This window comes from Pristiophorus japonicus, chromosome 6 (assembly GCF_044704955.1).
Source record: "Pristiophorus japonicus isolate sPriJap1 chromosome 6, sPriJap1.hap1, whole genome shotgun sequence".
Classification (NCBI taxonomy): Eukaryota; Metazoa; Chordata; class Chondrichthyes; family Pristiophoridae; genus Pristiophorus; species Pristiophorus japonicus.
The window spans coordinates 254118172-254137142 of NC_091982.1; the positions used below are offsets into that span (position 1 = coordinate 254118172).

The following is an 18971-nucleotide window of genomic DNA, read 5'->3' on the forward strand; positions in this document are numbered from 1 at the left end:
CTAACCTGTCTAACCCCGTCAGAATTTTAAATGTTTCTATGAGGTCCCCTCTCATTCTTCTGAACTCCAGTGAATACAAGCCCAGTTGATCCAGTCTTTCTTGATAGGTCAGTCCCGCCATCCCGGGAATCAGTCTGGTGAACCTTCGCTGCACTCCCTCAATAGCAAGAATGTCCTTCCTCAGGTTAGGAGACCAAAACTGTACACAATACTCCAGGTGTGGCCTCACCAATGCCCTGTAGCAACACCTCCCTGCCCCTGTACTCAAATCCCCTTGCTATGAAGGCCAACATGCCATTTGCTTTCTTAACCGCCTGCTGCACCTGCATGCCAACCTTCAATGACTGATGTACCATGACACCCAGGTCTATTTGCACCTCCCCTTTTCCTAATCTGTCACCATTCAGATAATAGTCTGTCTCTCTGTTTTTACCACCAAAGTGGATAACCTCACATTTATCCACATTATACTTCATCTGCCATGCATTTGCCCACTCACCTAACCTATCCAAGTCGCTCTGCAGCCTCACGGCATCCTCCTCGCAGTTCACACTGCCACCCAACTTAGTGTCATCCGCAAATTTGGAGATACTACATTTAATCCCCTCATCTAAATCATTAATGTACAGTGTAAACAGCTGGGGCCCCAGCACAGAACCTTGCGGTACCCCACTAGTCACTGCCTGCCATTCTGAAAAGTACCCATTTACTCCTACTCTTTGCTTCCTGTCTGACAACCAGTTCTCAATCCACGTCAGCACACTACCCCCAATCCCATGTGCTTTAACTTTGCACATTAATCTCTTGTGTGGGACCTTGTCGAAAGCCTTTTGAAAGTCCAAATATACCATATCAACTGGTTCTCCCTTGTCCACTCGACTGGAAACATCCTCAAAAAATTCCAGAAGATTTGTCAAGCATGATTTCCCTTTCACAAATCCATGCTGACTTGGACCTATCATGTCACCATTTTCCAAATGCACTGCTATGACATCCTTAATAATTGATTCCATCATTTTACCCACTACTGATGTCAGGCTGACCGGTCTATAATTCCCTGTTTTCTCTCTCCTTTTTTAAAAAGTGGGGTTACATTGGCTACCCTCCACTTGATAGGAACTGATCCAGAGTCAATGGAATGTTGGAAAATGACTGTCAATGCATCCGCTATTTCCAAGGCCACCTCCTTAAGTACTCTGGGATGCAGTCCATCAGGCCCTGGGGATTTATCGGCCTTCAATTCCATCAATTTCCCCAACACAATTTCCCGACTAATAAAGATTTCCTTCAGTTCCTCCTCCTTAGTAGACCCTCTGACCCCTTTTATATCCGGAAGGTTGTTTGTGTCCTCCTTAGTGAATACCGAACCAAAGTACTTGTTCAATTGGTCTGCCATTTCTTTGTTCCCCGTTATGACTTCCCCTGATTCTGACTGCAGGGGACCTACGTTTGTCTTTATTAACCTTTTTCTCTTTACATACCTATAGAAACTTTTGCAATCTGCCTTAATGTTCCCTGCAAGCTTCTTCTCGTATTCCATTTTCCCTGCCCTAATCAAACCCTTTGTCCTCCTTTGCTGAGTTCTAAATTTCTCCCAGTCCCTGGGTTCGCTGCTATTTCTGGCCAATTTGTATGCCACTTCCTTGGCTTTAATACTATCCCTGATTTCCCTAGATAGCCACGGTTGAGCCACCTTCCCTTTTTTATTTTTACGCCAGACAGGTATGTACAATTGTTGTAATTCATCCATGCGGTCTCTAAATGTCTGCCATTGCCCATCCACAGTCAACCCCTTAAGTATCATTCGCCAATCTATCCTAGCCAATTCACACCTCATACCTTCAAAGTTACCCTTCTTTAAGTTCTGGACCATGGTCTCTGAATTAACTATTTCATTCTCCATCCTAATGCAGAATTCCACCATATTATGGTCACTCTTCCCCAAGGGGCCTCGCACAATGAGATTGCTAATTAATCCTCTCTCATTACACAACACCCAGTCTAAGATGGCCTCCCCCCTAGTTGGTTCCTCGACATATTGGTCTAGAAAACCATCCCTTATGTGAAAATTAATGTGAAAATCAGCCAGCAAATTCAGGGGATTAAGAGATATGCTGTGAGTTGTGAATCTCCAGAACTTGTTGCTCAATTTACACTGCACAATTGATATCGCTCCCTTAGCTTCCCCATTATTTTAAAGAATTTACTGGATTTGCCATTAATTGCCCATTAACCTTGCCGCAGAAAGCTAGGGCTGGAACATAACAACTTAGTAACTTTTTAACAATGTGATTATTGTTAATACAATGCCAATCAACCTCTCTGGCCCAGAAAGGGAACAATTTAAACTGGTCAATCTCATTCATTTATGTAGTTAATTGTTGTAAAGAGATTTTAAAAATGTCAAATTTTTAAGCTTTTAAATTCTTTTCTTACTTTCCCTTTATGTCTCTTTTCTCTCTCTCTCTCGTGCTTAATCCAGTCTTTCTTTCCCTCTTTATTTCTCTTTCTGTACCTGATTTGACTCTAATTCACCCTCCTTTTCTGACGTTCCTGTGATTCCTTCTCAATCCTTAAATCTCATTCAGGAGATACACTGTTGGTGCTGCCCGCCATGAGGTCCCAGGTGCCCTGTTATCAGCTCGCATTTCCAGCAAGTTGTGGTACAAAAATTGTTCGGGGTGAGGGGTGCGGAAATAGTCCAAGGGTGCACGTCGTGAGAGGCCCTGCTCCGGCAAGATTTGGCTCATATGTAAAAGAAGGTGTTGGCATACGGAACTCAGTTACTTCAGCTTCTGAAAGGTGTTCATGTTTAGTTCATTCAATATAGAGCAAAAAAAGGTGCTTGGCTTCATTGAAGAGAGAAAGAAAGAAATACAGATTTCACTTAGCAACAGCTTGAAATAAGGCCTTGGCATGTTGCCATACTGTAAACATTCCACCAGATACCATTGCAGCCTATTCAGGTGTTGATGTATGAGCAATGTAAACCTGTGTGCGTAACAATTCGCGGAAAAACAGTGCATTGACTGGAGACTACCAAACAAGTCAAGGCCACTTCCAGTTTGATAAAAGGAATAGTGTATAAAAAAGCTTTGTGTTAAGTTGAGAAAAAAAGAGAGAAACCTACTTGAGTGTATAACCTGCACTCAGAACTGCTGACAAATTTCTGCTTGTAAACTGCATTATACTCTGAAGAAATTATCCTCCGTGGTTTTTATGTTAAAGTAGAAAAAGTAAAGTGATTCTAACCATAAGAATGAATTCTTTAGCATTCTACTGAACAACAGAAGACTGTTTAAACCCAACAAAAAACAACTGTTGCCATATCAACTCTAAGAACATCACAGTTAACTTCATATAGATTTATTTAAAGGCAATATCTGCTTATTTTTTGGAGAAAGAGGGAAAGAAAAATAAGAAAAAGAGTCAGAGACATTGGCCTGGAAATTGGCAAGCTTACATGAACTGGGTGCAGGGATGTTTCCTGCGCTGGAATGGGTAGGCCCGAGACACACCTGATATTGGGCCTTTGGCCTCATTCACTTTAGACCAGCGAGCTGCAGGTGCTGGCTGGTGCGTTACCAGAGAGCTCGCCGGTGAGGACAATTTCAATTTGGGGTCACTGTGTTGCAGCAATGCCGACAGCTGCCCTCAAGTAGGTTCTGAGTAGGTTCTGGGGGTGGGGGGAAGCGATCCGGGTTGGGGGGTGTGGTGACCAGGAGAGGGGGGGGTGATGCGCTCAGGAGGGAGAGGAGACCAAGAGAAGGGGGGAACCTTAGGAAGTGAGGGGGGCAACCCGGAGAGGTGGGAGAAGACATCGGGAGGGAGAGAGGCAGCGATCGGGAGAAAGTGGGGCAGCGATCGGAAGAGGGAGGAGGCAGAAATTTGGAGATAAAGGAGGGCAGCGTTTTGGAGAGGGGACAGCGATCGGGAGAGAGAGGGGGGTCAGCGATCGGGAGAGGGGGGGAGCTGCGATCAGGAGAGGGAGTTGGTCAATCAGGAAGGAGTGGAGCAGTGATTGGGAGTGGGAGCAGCAATTGGGAGAGCAAGGAGGGCAGCGATCGGGAGAAAGGGGGCAGCAATTTGGAGAGGGGGCAGTGATTGGGAAGGGCAGCGATCGGGAGATGGCGTTGGTCAATCAGGAAAAAGTGGAGCAGGAACCTTCAGTGGTCTTCGACACTGCAATGGATCTGGGAGGAACACTCAGCTAAGCACTAAAAAAAACCAACTGTTGGTAGTGGCCTGAAGTGGTTACTTTAAGGACTGCTGGTTGGGCCACATGTAGACAATGTTTTCCTGAACACAACTGTCCCTGTTTCAGGCGCGGGCCCTGGATGCCTCTGTTTCTGCCTTTACCACTTGCGGCGTGTAATGCGCATGTGTGTCCTGTCTGCCATATTGGATGCTTATGTGCTCGCTTTGCAAATCTCAAGGCCATCCAGTTCCATGTTTGTGAGAGCCATATTGAAGGAAAAAAAAAGTGAAAGACTGAAAGGAGATAGAAAGAATTTGACTGAGAAACCAACAAAGAGACAGTTAACAGAAAAGGGACAAAACAGTTTTTTCACTTTCTTGTAAACAATGTCACTGGAGTTCAACCAGTGATTATAAATATCTGACTAATGTGAAGATCCTCAATATGATTACTAGTATCTGCTTCAATTTTATGTGGCGCGTGACGCTACAACAATGGAACCCTAACCCTAACCCTAACCCTAAATGCTTCAACCTCATTCTCACTGCAAAACCAACCAGGGGGCAGGCTATCTTAGATCTGGTATTGTGTAATGAGACAGGGTTAATAAACAATCTCCTAATAAAGGATGCTCTAGGAATGAGTGACCATAGCATGGTTGAATTTCAAATTCAGTTGGAGGGTGAGAAAGTTGGATCTCAAACCAGTGTCCTGAGCTCAAACAAAGGAGACTACAAAGGTATGAAGGCAGAGTTGGCTAAAGTGGACTGGGAAAATAGATTAAAGTGTGGGACGGTTGATGAGCAGTGGCAGACATTTAAGGAGATATTTCATAACTCACAACAAAAATATATCCCAATGAGAAGGAAAGATTGTAAGAGAAGGGATAACCATCCGTGGCTAACTAAGGAAATAAGGGATGGTATCAAATTGAAAACAAGGGCATACAAAGTGGCCAAGACTTGTGGGAGGCCAGGGGATTGGGAAACTTTTAAAAGCCAGCAAAGAACGACGAAAAAAATAATAGAGGGAAGATAGATTATGAAAATAAACTAGCACAAAATATAAAAACAGATAGTAAGAGTTTCTACAGATACATAAAAAAGAAAAGAGTGGCTAAAGTAAATGTTGGTCCCTTAGAGGATGAGACTGGGCAATTAATAATGGGGAGCAAAGACTTTGAACAAATGTTTTGTATCGGGTCTTTCCCAATAGTGGATAATCAAGGGGCTATAGGGAGGGAGGAACTTAATACAATCACTATCAATAAAGAAATAGTACTAGATAAAATAATGGGACTAAAGGCAGACAAGTCCTCTGGACCTGATAGCTTGCATCCTAGGGTCTTAAAAGAAGTGGCTGCAGAGATAGTGAATGCATTGGTTGTAATCTACCAAAATTCCCTGGATTCTGGGGAGATCCCAACAGATTGGAAAACTGCAAATGTAACACCCCTATTTAAAAAAAGAGGCAGACAGAAAATAGGAAACTATCGACCAGTTAGCCTAACATCTGTCATTAGGAAAATGCTGGAGTCCATTATTAAGGAAGCAGTAGCAGGACATTTGGAAAAGCATGATTCAATCAAGCAGAGTCAACATGGTTTTCTGAAAGGGAAATCACATTTGACAAATTCCTGAAGTTCTTTGAGGATGTAACGAGCAGGGTGGATAAGGGGGAACCAGTGGATGTGATGTATTTTGATTTCCAGAAGGCATTTGATAAGGTGCCACATAAAAGGTTACTGCACAAGATAAGAGCGCACGGGGTTGGGGGTAATATATTAGCATGGATAGAGGATTGGCGAACTCACACAAAACAGAGTCGGGATAAACGGGTCATTTTCCGGTTGGCAAATAGTAACTTATGGGGTGCCGCAGGGATCGGTACTGGGTCCTCAACTATTTACAATCTATATTAATGTCTTGGATGAAGGGACCGAGTGTAATGTAGCCAAGTTTGCTGATGATACAAAGATGGGTGGGAAAGCAAGTTGTGAGAAGGACACAAAGAATCTGCAAAGGGATATAGACAGGCTAAGTGAGTGGGGAAACATTTGGCAGATGGAGTAAAATGTGGGAAAATGTGAGGCTATACACTTGGACAGAAAAAGTAGAAAAGCAAATTATAATTTAAATGGAGAAAAATTGCAAAATGCTGCAGTACAGAGAGACCTGGGGGTCCTTGTGTATAAAACACAAAAAGTTAGTATGCAGGTACAGCAAGTAATCAGGAAGGCAAATGGAATGTTGTCCTTTATTGCAAGGGGGAGGGAGTATAAAAGCAGAGCAGTCCTGCTACAACTGTACAGGGTATTGGTGAGGCCACACCTGGAGTACAACAGTCACCAGTTTAACTGCCGATCTTCTGGCTTCAGGAAAACAGTCCGCCCCAGCCAATCAGGGGCCTAATTTACAGGGTGAAGTCGCGGTCTGATGATATCATTCGGATGTGCACACCATTTTAACTGTGGGGCCGACTAAGGGGTGTACAGTCCTGGGCCGGTCAACGTAAGCTTGGCCACAGGCAGCATCGTGGTCAGATAAACTTTTATTTTATTATGTTTTACCAGTTCCTTGTGGTCCAGAAAACGTAGGGCTGCTCCTCCTGGCTCCCTCAAGAAGACCTTGGACCTCCCCTGCTCCTGGCTCTCTTCCTCCTCCGACTGCAATCATTGCCGACAACTCTCTTGCTGACTTACCTTGCCAGGGACCCTTTCCATGGGTGCCCAGGTGCCATGTAGTTTACCATTCCCCCCACCCCTGCCGCTGGCCTCCACTTCATTGCCTGCAGGGATCAGTGCTGGGGAACGTAAGTGAGGTTTGGAAGTTAAAATCTCTTGGGTCTGACGCTCCGGGAACTGGATGATCGCCACCTTCTTTGTCTCTTGTAACCCCACCCCCCCGCCGATTCCTGTCCCATGTTAAAATCGACACCAGAGTCTCAGTGTCATCCCAAATGTTCACACAAAATCACATTGAAATGCCTCATGTATTTCACAGATTTGCTGTGTGAAGATGATAAAACAAGTTGGAACTGCGGCGAGGAAAACATTACTGCAGTCACCCAGTGTGCAGAGATTATGGGCAGTTATAAGGTTTGCTAACGTGGTGGCTCAAATTCGTAGCAGTGAAAATAATGACCTTCTACCCAATCCACACCATGTAACAATTTATTGTGTAACTTTACAAGTGCAGGTAACACTGTACTTTCAAAAACAATCACACACTAAAATAATCTTGGTTAACATGCTGTGCTGGCAGAGTGCTGCCATTAACATAACAAGTCACTTTATTTTTCTAAAAGGACAATTGACATGTACATGAATTCTTTAGTTGTTTGTCGTTTTGGAGGCCATTCTGCTGCTTATTGATTTTGCACTAATTAAGATGATGGCTCAGTATCTCAGTGCAGTGATGGTTTTCTTCACTGTCGTAACTATCCACCCCATCCATACATCCAAGAACTAGCCTACTAGCATCTGTCCTAATGAGACTGTGAAGTTCTAATTAGTTTGGGAACCCGGTTTTGTGTTTGAACCCAACAAAGGTACGGGTGGGGAAATCAAATACTAAACAATTTCCTGCAGGACATAGATTTTATTTCTCTCAGGACTTACACAACCACCCTCATTAATGGAAGAACAAAATAACAGGGTATCCTGTGTAAGAACATAAGAAGGTAGCAATGTGAAGTGGCCATCGAGCTCATGAGTTGGCAGCTTCTTTAAAGGATTTTGTTGGGAATGTGAAGATTTGAAGGCCAGTATTTAGGTAAAATGTTTAAAACTATGAAAGTGTGGGAGCTTGAGAACAGCAGCCTCCTGTTGACGTTCCATATGTGATATAAACAACGTCTGATCGAAATAAACTTTCCTGCTGAACTAAACTCAAGCGAGAGGTCTGTGGTGAGCAATGAGAAACGAAAGTGTAACATGACAGCTGCAGTGAAACATTGGGGAACAGTCTATGTTTTCCTTAAAAATGTATAAAACTAACAATACAATTTTGGAATGCTTGTAAACAAACCTTATTGTTTGAGCTGGCTAAAGATTTTCAATGTCTTGTTTATTCCTGCTTTTAAAAAACAACTTCTGGGTAGAGTTTCACATGTGGCGAGCCTCCACGTTTACAATCAAATACTTCCATATGTTTTTCACAGTTGATAATACACAACAATTTTTAAAGATTTAAACATTACATTTTAATACTTACATTTTGCAATATATTTTATAAAACTGGAATATATCTTTACATATATTGTAGCTTATATGTTGGTAGAAATATATGAAGATAGGTCCATGCATTTCCTTTTAATTATTTTCACGTATAAATCTTGCTGGTTTGGTTTTCAATCTGAATGTTTTATTTCCCCTTCCCTTTTTCTTATCTGTTTTGTCTGTGTGATGCTCCCTCTGAAGTTAAACATCAGTTTAATTCTTCGCTGTAGTGAAGGAGTTAACTGTTCCATTAGTTTCATGAATTTCATTAGGTGAATTGGGAAAGAGCTACCATCAGCAGATATGCCTAACTCCATTTGGGAGTCAGAGAGCTTTACACTCACAATCACAGCAGAGCAGTTGTTTTAGATCTCAATGCAACTATTTTAATAATGTGTAATCTTTTTAAAAACGTTTCTCAATATATTGTATCACTTGGCTAATTTGGCAAGCTAACCAACCAAGGGTTCATTGGCATTTCATCCTCAATTAGTTTCCTCCATTTATTTCTCTCCAATGGCTCTCATCAATAGGCCAGACTTCAATGTTGATCCTTAATTAATCAATTCCCCTTTCAGCCGTCGTCTGATGCTGCTGATTCTGCTTCCTCGGAGGAGCTGCTGTTATGGATTCTCCCGTCGCTCTTCATGCTGGTGAAGGTCTTCTTGAAGGCCTCCATCATGGCATGTGCTAGTTTTTTGGCTTCAAGCTTGCTCCCGCATTCCACTGCATGGCAATCCATCTGGTAGGACAAATCGTCATTGATCTCCCTGTAAAGCCATGCAAAGATGTTAGTGCTGACATTGTGATCTGCTGTGCAGTAGGCAATGCGTGCCACCTGGAAGGTATCCATTTGGACTGTTGCCTCTCTCTTTGCATCCAAATGGTGGAGACGGACTTGGAAAGGGCGTATCTCTAAAATGGCATTGGCTGATGATATGTCTTCATGATCCAGTGTGTGCTTCTCCCACAACTCAATGACTGACCTTTCGGTGCACCCTGATGTAAATTGCATCCCTCTCATGACCACTTTCCCCAAGTACCTAACCTGTGAATGAGAAAAGAATAAAATGCAATCACTAGAATGACCAGCTACAGTAGGGTGATGAACATAACATTTTCAAGGACAATCATTTCAATTTTCGAGCTGTTCTAAAGCAATGAACCAATGTGACCACAGAAGTTCACGAGGTACAGCAAAGTCAAATGCCGGCTTGAGGAAAATGAGTTACCAGAAGCACACTGGACACAGTCAACGCATTATTATTGTTATTGTTAAATATTGGCTCCAATTTTGATCTTTTTACCATCCTATTTTTCAGCAGGAATGGGTTGGGAGAGAGACCAAAATAAACAAGCTTCCTGCTTGAGGCCCACCCATTGTTATTTTCGAGCAGGCCTTAATTTCGGGAGCCAGCACTCCTGTCAAATTGGGGTCCTCTGATATACTCAATGCCATTTTGTTGCAGTTAAGCACGACTCCCACAGATGGCTGGACGAGCCCCTACACAGAGCAGGAAATGGCCAGAACCAGCTATCCTTAAAAGGATTGCTGGAAGGCTCTGAGAATAATTTTAAAATAATTAATTTGGCACTTTTTAGGCAGCAGGATGAGTATAATTTCTCTCGCTACCAGTCCTCCCCGCCCCACCCCCTCTTCAATAATGCACCAGTCATCCCCCTCCCGACCCCCCATGATCCCATCCTTCCCTTTAATCCCTTGGTTGTTTCCTGTGAATAGCCAGCCAGAATTCCTTAGCCCTCCACAAATGGTGAGCTGCCTAACAGCACTTGGAACACATTGGCAGCTCGCTAGTTGGAAATGAGGACAGACCACCAAAATGGTTTGGGCCTTGCTTGTGATATTGGGCCGGCGTTGTGATCACTCTCCTCATCGGCCCCCTAATGTACGCCGAAGATGAAAATCGACCTTGTCGTGTCTAAATGCTCCAATCTTAATAGGACAACTTGCTCGAATATTAGGGGTCAGAACGATGTTGTACTGAAGGGCAAATATGTCTTGTGTTCCATTGCAACTCATGCTATAAGAGTCAAGTTGTGACAGATAACACTCCTATGAAGCGCCTTGGAACATTTGACTATGTTAAAGGTACATAACTACAAGTTGTTGTTGTTGAGATGACAGAGACAGTGATTGAAGTCAACTTGCTCTGCAGGAAAGCGCCTCCGGCAATTCAAAGAAAATATATATTTCCCTTTGCTTGTTATTCTTTCTAGCTTTTTCTTTGCCTTTCTCTTTATTTACATTTTTCCTATTCCCCCCTCTCCACCTCCCCCGCCCCCCAACCCCCTTCCCCCCACCCGGCTTTTCTCGTTGTTGATCTCCAGTCTTCTCTACAAGAACTTTAGTCAAGGGGGATTTCCCCATAGATTGCAGAGTCTTCTGTTCTTATCACTTCCTTAAAATTTGTAAACCGTAACATTTTTACAGACAGAATTCGGTCTTGCAGGCTTCACATTATGCCTTATGCTGGCTCTTCATGTGAGGGCCAATTTTCCATGTCTGTGCTGCTGGTCAAGAGCCTTGCCTGCTGGTCACACCTAAAATACCATGCTAACCTGATGTGACCGAATAGAGTATATAATCACCTCAGATTGGACAATCTTGCATATCATCTGGCACCGGGTGGATCATAAAGGTAGGAGCACTTGGTACCAAGTACAAGGATATACCTACATGCTGTGAATAACAGGAAGCTATGAAGAGGGCCCATATAAAGATCCAAGTGGATCTTCACTGAATCCCAGGAGAGCCTGAAGAAGGTCTGGAGCAAAGGTCTTCCTGTCACAGACTTAATCTTACCAACAATCAGGATCCAATAAGATGGGCTGAAAATATTCAGCTTTCCAACATATTTCAGGTACGTATGTTGCCTCCCTGGTATGTTGCCTCCCTGGTGCAAGGGTCAAGGATGTCTCGGAGCAGGTGCAGGACATTCTAAAAAGGGAGGGAGAACAGCCAGTTGTCGTGGTGCACATTGCTACCAACGACATAGGTAAAAAAAGGGATGAGGTCCTACGAAACGAATTTAAGGAGCTAGAAGCTAAATTAAAAAGTAGGACCTCAAAGGTAGTAATCTCGGGATTGCTACCAGTGCCACGTGCTAGTCAGAGTAGGAATCGCAGGATAGCGCAGATGAATATGTGGCTTGAGCAGTGGTGCAGCAGGGAGGGATTCAAATTCCTGGGGCATTCAGAGACCATGGTCCAGAACTTAAAGAAGGCTAACTTTGAAGGTATGAGGCGTGAATTGGCTAGGATAGATTGGCGAATGATACTTAAGGGGTTGACTGTGGATGGGCAATGGCAGACATTTAGAGACCGCATGGATGAACTACAACAATTGTACATTCCTGTCTGGCGTAAAAATAAAAAAGGGAAGTTGGCTCAACCGTGGCTATCAAGGGAAATCAGGGATAGTATTAAAGCCAAGGAAGTGGCATACAAATTGGCCAGAAATAGCAGCGAACCCGGGGACTGGGAGAAATTTAGAACTCAGCAGAGGAGGACAAAGGGTTTGATTAGGGCAGGGAAAATGGAGTACGAGAAGAAGCTTGCAGGGAACATTAAGACGGATTGCAAATGTTTCTATAGATATGTAAAGAGAAAAAGGTTAGTAAAGACAAACGTAGGTCTCCTGCAGTCAGAATCAGGGGAAGTCATAACGGGGAACAAAGAAATGGCGGACCAACTGAACAAGTACTTTGGTTCGGTATTCACTAAGGAGGACACAAACAACCTTCTGGATATAAAAGGGGTCAGAGGGTCTAGTAAGGAGGAGGAACTGAGGGAAATCCTTATTAGTCGGGAAATTGTGTTGGGGAAATTGATGGGATTGAAGGCCGATAAATCCCCAGGGCCTGATGGACTGCATCCCAGAGTACTTAAGGAGGTGGCCTTGGAAATAGCGGATGCATTGACAGTCATTTTCCAACATTCCATTGACTCTGGATCAGTTCCTATCGAGTGGAGGGTAGCCAATGTAACCCCACTTTTTAAAAAAGGAGGGAGAGATAAAACAGGGAATTATAGACCGGTCAGCCTGAAATCGGTAGTGGGTAAAATGATGGAATCAATTATTAAGGATGTCATAGCAGTGCATTTGGAAAGAGGTGACATGATAGGTCCAAGTCAGCATGGATTTGTGAAAGGGAAATCATGCTTGACAAATCTTCTGGAATTTTTTGAGGATGTTTCCAGTAGAGTGGACAAGGGAGAACCAGTTGATATGGTATATTTGGACTTTCAAAAGGCTTTCGACAAGGTCCCACACAAGAGATTAATGTGCAAAGTTAAAGCACATGGGATTGGGGGTTGTGTGCTGACATGGATTGAGAACTGGTTGTCAGACAGGAAGCAAAGAGTAGGAGTAAATGGGGACTTTTCAAAATGGCAGGCAGTGACTAGTGGGGTATCGCAAGGTTCTGTGCTGGGGCCCCAGCTGTTTACATTGTACATTAATGATTTAGACGAGGGGATTAAATGTAGTATCTCCAAATTTGCAGATGACACTAAGTTGGGTGGCAGTGTGAGCTGCGAGGAGGATGCTATGAGGCTGCAGAGTGACTTGGATAGGTTAGGTGAGTGGGCAAATGCATGGCAGATAAAGTATAATGTGGATAAATGTGAGGTTATCCACTTTGGTGGTAAAAACAGAGAGACAGACTATTATCTGAATGGTGACAGATTAGGAAAAGGGGAGGTGCAAAGAGACCTGGGTGTCATGGTACATCAGTCATTGAAGGTTGACATGCAGGTACAGCAGGCGGTTAAGAAAGCAAATGGCATGTTGGCCTTCATAGCGAGGGGATTTGAGTACAGGGGCAGGGAGGTGTTGCTACAGTTGTACAAGGCCTTGGTGAGGCCACACCTGGAGTATTGTGTACAGCTTTGGTCTCCTAACCTGAGGAAGGACATTTTGCTATTGAGGGAGTGCAGCGAAGATTCACCAGACTGATTCCCGGGATGGCGGGACTGACCTATCAAGAAAGACTCGATCAACTGGGCTTGTATTCACTGGAGTTCAGAAGAATGAGAGGGGACCTCATAGAAAAGTTTAAAATTCTGATGGGTTCAGACAGATTAGATGCAGGAAGAATGTTCCCAATGTTGGGGAAGTCCAGAACCAGGGGACACAGTCTAAGGATAAGGGGTAAGCCATTTAGGACCGAGATGAGGAGAAACCTCTTCACCCAGAGAGTGGTGAACCTATGGAATTCTCTACCACAGAAAGTTGTTGAGGCCAATTCAATAAATATATTCAAAAAGGAGTTAGATGAAGTCCTTACTACTTGGGGGATCAAGGGGTATGGCGAGAAAGCAGGAATGGGGTACTGAAGTTGCATGTTCAGCCATGAACTCATTGAATGGCGGTGCAGGCTAGAAGGGCCGAATAGCCTACTCTTGCACCTATTTTCTATGTTTCTATGTTTCAGTTGATACACAAGCACTTACAGGAGCTGCCATTAAATGGTGATCAAGCTAGCTGATTTTCCCCTCTATCCTGGGAGAATTGAGGTCAACCATATTGATCCCAATTGTGCCTGGGTGAAATCAACTAACTCAGCACAGACGAGAGACTGAACCTATTTCGAATATTTATTGTGTGTCCCGGTTCAGTGCCACATCATATGGTACACTTACCCACAGAGCCATCACAGAAGGAATCAACATTGCACTTTTAAAAGCATAAAGAATAAAATTGCAATTTTTGTAATGTCTAACAGATGGCAGAGCTATTTGTCTCATACTGAAAAACACTTGGCAAGGAAATACAAATGTCTCTGGTTGCTGCACTTGCATTCAACTTCACTTAGCCCTTAAGGATAGCTCTGACACATGCCTGCATGTTGTCTTTTTCCTGAACTTTAAGTCAACAAACTAGACCAAAGAGATTAATCCTTCAGCCTTTCATTACTGTTCAGTCACTGTAGATCCAAAACATGTTATTTTTTTTTTTCAAAATGTGAATGCCTAACATTTTTGCAATTTTAGTATCACGGAAATGGTTCAAACTCTTGCGTCAGAAACAATTGCAGTCTCTATGTGACCAGCCATTTGGAGTTCAGCAGCAGCTCTACTTTTTAAACTTCAAATATTTCCTTCCCCGAACAAGTTTCCGCATTGGGTATAGTCACTGCTAGCGCTCACATAGGTCAATAAATCAGGCTAAGTCGGGAGAAAAGGCATTATATTTTAATTTGATTTTCAAATTACACAGCATGAAAAAAACAAACAGACCATTTAATTTGTTAAATTGAACACAAGCTACCACTGCTATAAATTAATCCAATGTTTCAAAAAAATTCTGCAAACCATTTTTTTAAGTGGATTTTCTTTTCATTCTTCCTTTAATACTGTAATGGGTTGGGGACAATCTTGTCTTGTCCTTTATGCTGCTTTGTGATGACACCAACAAAATAAACTTCCACTCTGAGTTGGGGAGAACCTAGTTCACTGCATGATCACTATATTATTATAGACAAACTAGACAAACTGCATCCATTTTATCTGCTCTTGGCAGTGATAGGTACACTCAAAGCATGCCTCAGTACTTATTGTGCTCCAGTCATACCTCTAGCGTGCTACACATTTCATGCAGTGCTCCACAGTCCTGGCACAAAGTTTGCCTTGTCCCTTTGCTACAAGCCACCAGTATATGTTCTATATCATCTCCAACAGCTGCATTTTTTATAAATACTACACATCCTGACCGTGTGCTACAGATTGTGCAACACTTTGGACCTTTAAGAGGTTAAGAAATATGTCCACTATATCAGGATTACAACGCAGTGAAATTCAATTATAATAATCAATCTAGGCAGCGCTCTGTACAATTCTAATATCAGTTGATCAATACTTGCTGAACCAAGTGGATTATGTAGCAGTACACTTTGCTGATCGTAGTTAAACAGAAAAGATTTGATTGATTTTACTCACTGAGAATCAGCAGTGGAGGGCTACTAACATTGGAAATGACATAACTATATTAGATAAAATGGTGCACAAGATAAAAGCATCAGGCTAAAGTGTTAGAAGTGCGGTGTGTAATTTTCTTCTGTTTAGTTGCTTGGAGACCTGAGCTGTATAAATGATAAAGGGCATGACAGTTTGCATCAAAGAGTGGCTCTTTCCCCATTTCCAAGGCATGTCATTGAGTTGATAGGTATGTCTCCATTTCTTGCTGTATTGGCTAAGCAAGTTTTTCTTCTTTATTCCCCCAAGTCTCATGGTTGCATTTGTTGTTCTGGATTTGATTTTAGCATCAAGATAAGTCATTCCAGCTCTAATTGGTATTCCCATAAGATGTTAAACTCTTTCCTACTTGTGAAACAGGAAAGAAAATCACTTCAGCTACCCATATCCTAACTCGCACCAAGTCCCGTTCACCCATCACCCTGTGCTCGCTGACCGACATGGGCTCTCGGTTAAGCAATGCCTTAATGTTAAAATTCTCATCCTGTTTTCAAATCCCTCCATGGCCTCACCCCTCCCTATCTCTGTAATCTCCTCCAGCCCTACAACCCTCCGAGATATCTGCACTCCTCTAATTTTGGCCTTTTGATTTTAATCGCTCCACCACTGGCTGGCATGCCTTCAGCTGCCTATGCCCTAAGCTCTGGAATTCCCTCCTTAAACCTCTCCGCCACTCTAGCTCTCTCTCCTCCTTTAAGATACTCTTTAAAACCGACCTCATCTGCCCATATATCTCCTTATGTGGCTCAGTGTCAAATTTTGTTTGATAACGCTCCTGTGAAGCACCTTGGGATGTTTTACTACATTAAAGGTGCTATATAAATACAAGTTGTTGTTTTTGTTGTTGTTACATTCTGATCCTTACAATCTGTTGATCACTATAATTTAGGGCCAACTCATTAGTATTGTAATATATATAGCTCCACACTGTGGACGCCTGTGGCACTGCAGGCAGTGCTGTTTATAACAAAGGGAACAGGTCACCTGACTGGTGACTTCTGGAAGGTTCTGCCATCTTAAGGCTGTGTGTGCTTGTGAGTACCTGAAGATATCACAATGGCAGCAAAGATGGGATTAAGCGGATAAAACAAAGCTGCAATTTTTGTTGATGGAGGATTCAGCCAGCCGACAGAGTGAATTTGAGAGCTTCTCTGTTTTGATTAACAGCTACATCCAAGGTAAATTACAAACACACTTGTTTGAACTACCAGAGTCCAGATAGCCATGCCTATGGGGGCTAATAGGGCATTTGGAGGAATTTCAACACGACCGTGAAAGTTTCAGAGCATATGTGAAATGGTTAGAAATGTTTTTCACTGAAAATAATATCATCGAAGTCCCCAATGATGAAAACCATAACTGGGTGGTGTTGGAACAACAAAGGGCAATTTTCTTAACTGAAGCAGGGCCCGAGATGAAACCTTGAAAAATGTCCTTGTGCCTGACAAGCCAAAGGACACAATGCTTAAGCAGATAGTTAGAACAGCACTACAGCCCCGTGCCCTTCCAAATTGCTGAAAGTTATCATTTCGGAATATGTGATCAGTTAACCAAAGAAAATATCAGTGAGTACATTGTAGCATTAAAAAAGCGATCTATTCACTGTAATTTCGGAAACTTTCAGGACCGAACATTGCGTGACCGCTTTGTGGGATCAAAAATGATGTGATCAGAAGAAAGTTATTGACAATGCCGAACTTGACTTTTGATTTAACTTGTCAGACAGCTATGTCAATGAATATGGCCGACCAATAATCCTGAGAATTTCATACTATTTTCAATCATCAGACAACCGAGGTGAATCGTCTGCAGGTTAAAAGTAAAAGGCGGTTGGGCCCCAAAGTCTCAGAAACTGGCAATGGTAGCAGAGCATTGAAGTCCTGCTATCAGTGCTTGGGACAACACATTGTTCAAAGTTGTCCATATGTGAAGGCAGAGTGTTTCTTCTGCAGGAAAACTGGGCATCTTGCGAAGGCATGCCGACTGAAGGGTAAACCAGCTTTCAAATCTATGAGTAGAAATCCCCAGAGACTACATAGCATGGAAGAAAAACAACAGGATGAAGAGATGTTAGAGCTAAACATCATCAGGAGCACGAGGTTAACTGACAGCAATTCGAAAAGTATCCTAATCCACATAGATGTTGCAGGAATCAAGATACCCATGGAAATCAACACTGGTGCATCCGTGAGTGTAGTTCCGGAGTCGCTATACCTCGACAAATTGCGTGATTTCCCATTGGAGAAATCCAAGATAGAGCTGCGAGGCTACTCGGGAGAGAACATTCCTGTGGTAGATCGTATCACTGTACTGGTGAAATACAAGGATCAATTTCAGAGCTTGCCTCTAATAGTAGTGGCAAGAGACAAGCCTGCCTTACTAGGAAGAAATTGGTTGGGATCACTGAATTGGAGTGAGATTTTTCATGTTGAACTGAGATTTGCACCAAAGGATGATGTCATCATGAATTATCCGAAGGTGTTCTGTGAAACAAGCAGTCCGATTCAAGGCTTCAAGGCGAGTGTCAGGGTACAGAAGGATTCTAGATCGGTTTACTGCAAGCCACGTCCCATACCATATGCACTCAAGGAGAAAGTTGAGCAAGAACTCAAAAGACTAGAGACTGAGAACATTATTTCTACGATAGATCGATGTATTTGGGCTACACCCATTGTTGTTGTACCTAAGTCCGATGGTAAGGTAAGATTGTGTGGTGATTATAAAGTAACCGTAAACCAGGTTCGAGAGGGTAATGTCCCCAATACATTGCCAAATGTAGAAGATTTGTTCACAACACTGACAGGTAATCAGATTTTCTCAAAGTTGCATCTTACGAATGCCTTCTTACAGCTTGATCTAGATGAGAAGTACAAGTCATGCTTGACTATAAATACTCATCTTGGCCTATATCAATTTAATAGGCTACCATTTGGAGTGTCTTCCGCCCCTGTCATATTCCAAGGGGTGATGAACCAGATGTTGCAAGGTATGGAAGGGGTAGTATGTTATTTAGATGACAAACTAATTTCAGCACCAAATAGGCAAATTCATAATAACATACTGAATGAAGTCCTCAAACAGCTAGAGAAGCACAGAATACGAGTGTCTGCTCATAAGTGTGAGTTATTTCAAAACTCAGTGGAGTGCTTGGGGTATAGAGTAGACAAAGATGGTTTACATCCAACCAAGGGAAAACTGGATGCAATCAGAAATGAACCCACTCCCAAGAATGTCACTGAACTTCGATCATTTTTGGGTCTTTTGAACTATTATGGGAAGTTCCTACCAAATCTGGCTACAGTATTCCATCCACTGAATGAATATTGAAAAAACAGATCCATTGGAAGTGGTCAGAAGAATGCGATACAGCATTCAAGGAGTGTAAAAGCAAATTGGTAGAGAGCATCATGTTAGTTCACTATGACGTACCTAAGGAGATCAAGCTAGCATGTGATGCCTCTCCGTATGGAGCTGGGGCAGTGATCCCTCATGTATTACGTAGTGGGGAGGAGAGACCAATTGCTTTTGCTTCATGCACTCTCAGTGCCAGTAAGCGTA

General features: G+C 42.8%; 1 protein-coding gene across 2 annotated transcripts in view; it reads right to left on the reverse strand.

The window, feature by feature from the left end:
* Window positions 1-7369: 7369 nt before the first annotated feature.
* pid1 (phosphotyrosine interaction domain containing 1) overlaps window positions 7370-18971 on the reverse strand; it is a 131444-nt gene continuing 119842 nt past the window's right edge. For both annotated transcript variants that reach the window (XM_070882479.1, XM_070882478.1), the window contains one exon: window positions 7370-9465. In XM_070882479.1, the coding sequence (XP_070738580.1) occupies window positions 8992-9465 (474 nt within the window). In that variant the 3' untranslated portion in view covers window positions 7370-8991. The remainder of the gene's footprint in view (window positions 9466-18971) is intronic.